A 9,139-nucleotide genomic window follows, 5' to 3' on the forward strand; every position below is an offset into this window, starting at 1 on the left:
CCTTTGCAAGAAACCTTCATACTAGAGAGATTACTTTAACAATTGAATCAATATTTAGCTATAGTAGTTTGTAGTTGATATTTCTCGTCCCTTTGGAACGTTTCGCGGGTCACGTTCTCGAACCACTAACTTTCTGAACTTTGAGCACCTTCGTTCTTAACGACGAAAGCCAACTCAAATAACTGTCATTTCAATACGAAACACGTGTCACGCGTATCACACGTGGGTTTCCTCCCGTCAGCTTTGTGTTATGAGGCGCAGCAAGCTATATATTCAGTGGCGTAGCGCCGGTGTCATATATCTTCAGATATATGACACTGCTGGCTTGACTGGTGGTAACCAGTCTGGTAATGCTCCGGTAACCAGCAGCACGAGCTTATGTATCAGATGTGTAGTGCCGCAGAATTGTCGGCTGCAGCTTTATCAACATCCTACGTAATAATTGCACGAATGTGCGGGCGGAAAATTTTAAGTTGCCAAGTGGTTGCCAAACTGCTCGCCTTAGCGGAACGTTTCATGTGCGGTGCGTTTGTGTGGTGCGCTCATGTCACACCATGGTTTGTGTGTCGTGAGTATGTAAACAGTGTTCCATTTATCAGTTTTGTATCGTTCGTATTAGTTTTGTACCAGTTTCGCGGTGTTGAATAAGAACACTGTCTCCTAGTCATAGCTAACAGCCTCTTTGTCATTTTGTTGTTGTCACGAGGGCATCCTACAGGACAGGGTATTGAGCGCTATTCTCTTTAACCTAACCATGGATGGCCTTGTTGAAATATTACCCAAGACTATTCACCTATGAATGTACGCTGATGATATTTGTCTTTGGCCTTCTGCAGTGACTCGTCTTCAAGTGCGCGCAAGAATTTAGCGGGCAGCCACGCTAACCTGTTCGTATCTCCACAAACAAAGCCTTAGTTTGTGCATCGAAAAAAGCGCGTTAATCGCGTTTACGTGCAAACCAATGGCACCGTACCCTGTTTCTCTCAATGGCCAGGGTATCAAATACCAGAAGTCTCACCGCTCCTTAGGTGTGATTATTGACAGGGACCTTTCATGCAGTGCCAACTGCATCTACCTGAAGCGGATACTAATTTCGATTCTACACGTAATGAGATTCCTGTGCGGCAAAACCTGGGGCACGTCGGTACTGTCCATGATGCAGCTGTATGGAGCACTGTTTCTGGTGTTTTTACGGTACACCTTGCCGGTTTTGGCGAACACATGTAAAACAAACATTCGTACCCTTGAAAGTTTGCAAGGCCAGGCTCTACGGACATGTCTTGGACTACCACGATGAGCCTTGACTCGCATAACAATAATGATTGCTAGAGACTACTTGGTTCCAACATATATAACGATTGACAGCCTTAGAGCACATATTCGGCATCTGTGTCGCGTACCTAGTCACTATATTGCTGCTTTGCCCGCACAAGGACCTCAAACCACATTTTCCAAACTTGTTGCGACACATCAAGGCTACCTTCCGTCGGGCTCTACACCAGCAGCAAGACCACTGTTACCCCTCTGGTGCCTACGACAGCCACAAGTACGCCTCACGATTCCGGGAACTACGAATAAGACCCGTAGTACAACAGTGACTCTACGTCAGTTCACACTGCCATTACTGAAAGAGGCATGCGAACAAAGAACGCACATTTACACCGATGGATGTGTCTTAGTCGCCAGCTCCACAGGCGCTGTTATCTTCCCGGCCTTACAAGTCAAAATTACGTTCTAAGTGTCCCGTATAACGCCCTCTGCGGCAACAAAACTTGCCGCTCCACATGCTGCTGTTAATTGCACCGCACAAGTAAAACTTCGAAAGTGGGCTTTTTTTTTTTGTAACTCCAAGGCAGCTCTTCAGAGTCTGCAGTCAGTGTTACGATGCAAGACCCATGAACAACTGGTGTCTGAGACCAGAGAGTTTCTCAATCAAGCCCTCATAAACGGACATGACATCTTCCAATGACTTCCGGGGCACTTTGGCATCATCGGAAATGACCTTGCTGATGATTCCACCCCGTCAGTCCATAAAGAAGCCCTGAAACTTCCTATACCCTTATAAAGGACAGACGCTGCGAAGAGTCGTTTACTTGCCCAAACCGAGACTGAAACTTTGTGGAACAGCCAGATTTCCTCCAACTGCCGTCTCCACCGGCTGGATCCTACACTGAAGCTGCCGATTCCATCGAACTTCTCCCGCCGTGATGCAACTTTACTGTGCCGCCCGTGGTTAGGGGAGGCTTTTACGAAAGCCTACTCATTCCTTACTGGAATGACCGACACACCGATATGTGGCTCGTTCAAATGTGAAGACGATCGCGCACGTGTTGCGTTTTTGTTCTCTATGAGATCGCACGCGACGTTCTTCGGACGGGGTTAAACCGATTAGATAGCAAACCATTTTCAGAGACTAAGATTCTCGGACCATGGCCCCACGCGTCGCAGGCTTACAAAGGGACGCATGGCACTGCTACATTTCATGAAACTGACTGGCCTCAGTGACAGGTTATAGGCGGGAAGTTATACACAATCGCACGTATTCACACTGATAGTAACTTCTTCCCTCGCTCTCCTTTCTTTTCTTTCCGTAAACCCCTTCCCCTGTGTAGGGTCTGTAGGCGGCTGTGCCGGTGCTGAAACGTAAACTCCCCCCTACTCCCCGTAAATTTTCGGTATACTCGCCTTCCTGACTACACCGCCCGGGGGGGGGGGGGCGCTAGGGGAGGTGGGTGGCAGAAGACCCATGGGCCCCGGGTGCCATACGACCAAGCTATGCCACTGTATATATTGTCAATGATTTTAACAGAAAACAGAACGTCAGATTATTTTTCTTCGCTTCTTTCGACGGACCATTGACTTGGCACCTGTTACTAATCGATTACTTAGAAATAGCGTAGGCGGTAAGCTACTTACTGTTCATGTAGTCGAATTCAGTTTAACGACCCGACGCTACACAGTAGGCTTTGACGGACGCCGCAGTATACAGCTCCGGATTCCTCTTTTCCACATGCACCCAATACACGAGCATTCCTTGCGTACTGCCGCCATCAAGGGGGATCGGATGCCGTGACTGGCAATCCAAGCCGTGATTTTGTGTTCAACAAGGGAATCCCGTGATGTGTATTACGCGCTCTTGCTTGTTCTAACGCGCCAAGAGTTATACTGAGCGATGAAAGCAATGCGTAACCCCTTTTGCGGCTTTGTCGGCGCCGTCACCCAGTTCGCCTTTCAAAACAGGTTGATTGCGGTCTCGAGCAATCCGAACGTCGAGAAAAGTCCGATTTACTCAACGCAAAAAGCAGGAAAAACAAAATGTCTTATATCAGGCGTTTTCTCCTTGTTTCAGTGGCTACAGATGCGTCAACTACGAAGGAGGTTGTCATTGGCATTGTTACCAACATAGATCTTCTGCGGTTCATCACCAAAGGATCCAAACCGAAGGCCGACAACAGCATCAACGGTGACAACAGGACGACGGAATAAAGCAGTCACTTCGAATAAAGTTAGCGTCCCCTTGCCTTCAGCATTCGTAAATTCTCCGCTCACCCGACACCAATTTTCTTTCTCTATTGTATACGTAATCTGCTCGCTAAGTTTAGATTCACGCTTCTAAATCAAATTAACATCATGCATGATCTTCCACCAGTATACGTATATAAAAAAGCCAGTGTGATTGGATTGGGTGTGAATATAACTTTTCATACTGTACTCTAAATTTACTGGTTTCTTTAGGCCCTTACTAGCAAGGACAATTTTTAGCTGCATCTGAAATGAACCAAAGGAGTAGAACCATTCAGCGAGCGTTAACAGGGCAGTATACCAGCACCTAGTCAAGGGGTCTGGTATAAAGAGGACGAATACGGCTGATGGCTATAGTGGCGGTCTTCTAATTACCGTCGGTCTGAGCTAAGGGTGCCGCAAGCATGTGACATAAAGCAGCTAGGGACTTAACCGATAGCTGCCAAGATGTTTGTGTGTGATGGTTGAACAAGTATGGCACTTGCTTCCGCTCTTCGAGGATCGTTTATACGCAGAAAAAGAAGCGCAAGAGTCCTTAAGAACCCTCGAATGTTTTAATGTAGCACAGCACTGAGGCATCGTGCGAGTGTGTTTAACGAAAGCTCAAAATATCAACCCTGTTTAACGTAGGGCTTCCTATACTTCAGGTAGATGTAGTTGTCATTGTATCACACGAAAATTATCTTAACAACTTGATAACAGGCGAGATATCAGTGGTTGGATCATAGTAGCTACGTCCTTTAGTCAGGCTTCGACATAGTATGATTTGTAAATATATTTCCCCAGATTTGTTCATGCGGCAGTGATACAACCCCAACCAAAAACTGTCAATGCCACTTAGAATAAGTAGCATATACTTTGGATTATCACGATAGTGCCCGTCACATACGTCATGACGTACGCAGCGGGCACTGTCCTCATAATCAGAAAGTGTATGCACTGCCTTCAGGGAATGAAATTTGACTATTCTGACGAACGCCCTTGCATACATCGGACAACACTAAAGACGGCACACGTACTTTTCGCCATACTCCATACTTGCACGTTTTTTTTTTTTTTTTTTTTTGCGTGGCGCAATGACAAGTCGGAGAGTTTTATGGACTCGCTAGCCTCGCACTGAAAATATCACTTTATTCTTAGAAGACTGTAGGGAACCCGTTGGTTTTTCGGCCATCATTGCGAAGAATACGCACAGGTAGCCTCTAGTATCTGGTCGCCCGCCCCACCGCGTACTTGTAAGGTATGTGCTTTTAACGCGATAGCATTAAGGGCGCAGAAAATGCGGCGTTGGCGTCCAGCGTTGGACATGGACGGATGGCGAATCCATTTCCGAACCACGTATAACCAATCACTCTTCTACCACTAAAGTTGCTCACACCTTGTCTCCCATTCTTTAGAAAGTTATTCCTCGGAATTTTGAGAACGGCGCCCGCAAATAAATGTAATTAAAAAAATAAACACCGACAGTGCATATCATTTATGTTAGCTCTTCTCAGACTGAAATATTAAAAATGCGAAACAATAACCGGACCCGCGCAACAGGCCGCGTTTCTACCAAAAAGCCCGCCTTCGTGCAGAGCGTTCGCCGCCAGCGTCTGCCGGTAAACGTTATCGTTACACAAGCTGCAGTTGCCGGGAAGCATGAAAAGCAATGAAGGGTCTTTGAATGGCTGTCGCGTTCCGCTCTTAAAGGCGAAGCTTAAGCGTCCTCCAAATTTTTTTTTCTCAAGCGTTCCTTCTCTGAAATTCGACATGCTGACCTACTGCTGAGCGCCGCTATGAAAGCAGTGCCTACGCGGACAGTTCCGGCTGTGAGGCAGTCACTTCAATACGGTAGTCAATGCGCCAATTGCACCTGTGGCCTCAGCCGATGAGTGGCCGTGCAGAAAATTTGCCGTTTCGTATTCGGCTGCACCAGCACCGCAGTGTCTGCGTCACTCACCCATAGACCTCGAGCGCTAGGTGGCGTCAGTGCTCTGCAGCAACTAGTACTAACACTATCCTCTGGTGTTGAACCTCGCACTCGTGGCGTCTCTGCAGAATCGATGTGCTCGTATTACATGGCAACGTGGAGCGAGCATGCTATTATTTAGCGGATTTCGCAAAATAACGAACATTGAAGATTGCTTCTATGAAACCAGTCTGCGGCGTGGCAATGACCTCTGCGCTGGAAGTCACGTGTGACGGAAGAATTTATGAGTACGGATGGCCCCTCCGAGAGCGTGTGACGATGCACTGCTCAATTGAGAGCATCGATTACAACCTGCTCTCATAGGTAAGTTTACTTAGTTTATTTAGGATCACTTGATCGTCTAACTCTTTGCAAAAAGTCTTCTTTCACCCTCCAGAAACGTTGACGTCAGATGCACATCTAAAGTGGGCTGGCAAGGATTGTGCAAACATGCTCCGGCATTGGCTTTGTTTGGAATTATGTCCGAGCACGCTTAATTTGCAGGCCTATGTGAGTGGTTGCGAACGTGTCTCTTGCAACATTGCCCTCCAAGGAAACCCTTACATTTCTTTTTTGTAGTATGACGACAGTGTGCTTATAACTGTCGTGGCAACTGCACACACAACAGTAAGCAGTGCTATTTTTCTTTTATCGCGACTTAGCGTCGTCCTTGCGACGCCCCGTGCTTATCGCTGCGTTCATACTGGCCAAGGGTGACCGGTGAGACTTAAATATTCCGTGCATCTCCGGAATGACGATGTATGGCCGCCTCGAAATAGCAGCGCGCGAGGTCTATAGACAGGAATTTGCAGCGCTTGTAGGAGGCAGCCAATTTTTGACGGGGACTGCGAGGGCAGGTGAAACGAACGGCCGACATAGTTTGCAGCGTCTTCTTCTCGCATATTTGCTGCCAGCTTTCGCTCATCAAAACCTTGTCGTCATCTGCCGCGTCAGCATTCAGGCATGAAGCATGCCAAGGTATTGCCAAGGTAGCAAGGTTGCGTTTGCGGGGCCATATTATCGGAGCAACAGCAAACTCAGTAACACCTGGGCCGCGATATTGAAGCAATGCTTCCATTCAATTCTATGATACTCTAATCATCCACCGTTCCCAGGCGGCTGACACCGTTGATAACGTGGGCAGAGCGTCGATCTGGCTAGTGGCGGAACGCAAACGACAAGCGCGAAAACTTTAATAGGCATTGTTCCCTGTAAAATCCGTGACCCTGAATAAAGAGCGCCGCGCCCCATGCGCTGCCGAGTCCTGCGTTCGGACGCACGTCTGTCCCTCACGATGGTAGCGCGGAACGCTAATGTCGCCTTCTATGTGCACATAGTGTAGCACGTAAAAAAAAAAACACGTGCAACTCTTGTCATGCAATATGACCTGCCGCGGTCGCTTAGCGGCTATTGTGTTGCGCTGCTAAGCACGAGGTGGCGGGATTAAATCCCGGCTCCAGCGGCAGCATTTAGATTGGAGCTAAAAGCGAAAACCCCGTGCAGTGGGGGGCACGTTAAGAGGAAGCTTTAGCTCGGGTGCTCCTATCTAAATACATGTAAAAGGAGAGTTCGTTTTTCTCGGCAACCACTGCACCAAATTTGACGAGGTTTATTACATTTAAAAGAAAAACTTAAATCTAGTGACTGTTTGTTTCGGATTTTTTATTTACGCCAATTTTTTATTAAAATGTGACAAAAATGGAAAATTCTCAAAAAACGAAGCTATCAAGTTTGCAACTCTGGAACTCAGTAATGAAAAGTGATATCACAATTCTGTGAATTGCATCTAATAGTACATCTAAAGCGGACAAAATTGGTATGTTACACATGAATCTCAAAAAATTTATTAATATGTAAATACAGATTTTGCAGAACCCTTGTAAACAACGTAACAAATTCACGTAAGATGTAAAATGACATATCAAATTTGTCGGCTTTGAATGATCTAATGTATGCCGTTTACAGAACCGCGATATCTGTTCTTGATGCAAAGCCATTAATTTGTAAACTTCTTGCTTCTATTTTTTTTAAACTGTCGAATATTTGAAAATCTTTTTAAGGAAAGTCAGGCTCGATATCAATATTCCGCTTCCAACAGTCACTACCATTTTCTCTTTCAAATGCAACAAATTTCATTAAAATCTGTCCAGGGGTTATCTCAGAAAAACGTTTTTGCGTTGTACATGTATTTGAATAGGCCGCGTCGGAGTTGGGTCAGAGCTAAAGCTTCGTCTTAAAGACCTGGTGGTAATAATTAATCCGGATTCCCCCACTACGGTGTTCCTTATTATCAAGTCGTGGTTTTGGCACGTAAAACCCCAGTATTCATTCATTCATTCATTCATTCATTCATTCATTCATTCATTCATTCATTCATTCATTCATTCAAATTCATTCAATATGGACGCGTAATGATGTAGATCTTTCCTCATGTGTGTGCGCGTGTGTTATTACTGGTGGCTTGGCAGTGGAGGTTGAGCCACGGATTGATTTTAATTCGTTCATGCGGTCGAACTTCGCACCACCGCGGTAGCTTAGTGGCTAAGGTGTTGCGAGCTCGAAATCGCCAGTTCAATCCCAGCCGTGGCGGTCGCATTTCGATGATGGCGAAATACAGAGACGCTCATGTACCGCGCATTGCGGGCGCGTTGACGAACCCAAGGCTGCCAGAATTAATCCGGAGTCCCTCACTACAGCGTGCCTCATAATCATGCAATCGGGGTTTTAAATACCACAGAGTTTTTTTTTTTTCTTAACGTCATGCAGAAGCCAATGCAGACGCTGTAAACTGGGAAGCCGTATAGGAGGGATTTCGGATTTATTTTGGCAACCTGACATTCTTTAACGTAAGTTTACGTATATTACATTTAGTATATACAGGGTGATATATTTACGTTTTACGGATTTTTTTTAGAAATCGCCTGTGGCAGATACCATAATTCTTGCAGTTGAGCTGGATTATTCCAAGAGGCGGATATTACTATAGCACGAGAAATTGAAATTCTTGTTCAACCGATTAGCAAGAGCGGACTTCTTAAATAATTACATGACAGCACGTATTGTAATTTAAGAGTAGTAGCCTGAGTTTGTAAGACATATTCACTCGGAATGAATTTCCAGAATTACACCAGTTTCGAGATATCATTTTCCAAACTGTGGGACGAAATACATGGGCGTTCCAGTTACTTTTGTGCTGCAATGCATAAAAGAGCGTTTTGTTGAAAAAGTGAGTGGAACAACATCGCATACTTAATTACGGCGAGTTTGATGGCGCATATCTCCCAACTGGTATCATTCTGAAACTTGCCGGCTACAATTCGTAAATACGCGATGCAGCATAATTAAGAAGCTTATTAGTGAATTATTTTAATTAGTTGAATATGTATTTCAATTTTTAGTGCAAGTAATGTCCGGCGCTCTCAATAATGCAGCTCAAGTAGTAGAACTATGGTACCTGTACCAGGCTATCTTTAAAATTTTCATAAAGCCTAAAAATGATCCCCCCTCCCCCCCCCCCCCCCCCCCCCGTATATCGGAACGGCAGCAGCTACGGCGTCAGTGCGCGCGCCCCTTGAACCCTCGCGTATAGCTACGGCAGCAGGCGTTCCATTTGAAAGCGATCAGCTTTCGTTCGCTATTTCGTCGGTGATCGGAGGCTGTGCGCGC

General features: G+C 45.9%; 1 protein-coding gene across 3 annotated transcripts in view; it reads left to right on the plus strand.

Annotated features, from left to right (window-relative positions):
* The window catches only part of Cbs (Cystathionine beta-synthase), a 77,930-nt gene extending 74,409 nt beyond the window's left edge, over positions 1–3,521 (plus strand). For all 3 annotated transcript variants that reach the window (XM_075691709.1, XM_075691711.1, XM_075691710.1), the window contains one exon: positions 3,350–3,521. In XM_075691709.1, the coding sequence (XP_075547824.1) occupies positions 3,350–3,486 (137 nt within the window). In that variant the 3' untranslated portion in view covers positions 3,487–3,521. The remainder of the gene's footprint in view (positions 1–3,349) is intronic.
* Positions 3,522–9,139: the final 5,618 nt, after the last annotated feature.

The sequence above is a fragment of the Dermacentor variabilis genome, chromosome 5 (assembly GCF_050947875.1).
Source record: "Dermacentor variabilis isolate Ectoservices chromosome 5, ASM5094787v1, whole genome shotgun sequence".
NCBI lineage: Eukaryota > Metazoa > Arthropoda > Arachnida > Ixodida > Ixodidae > Dermacentor > Dermacentor variabilis.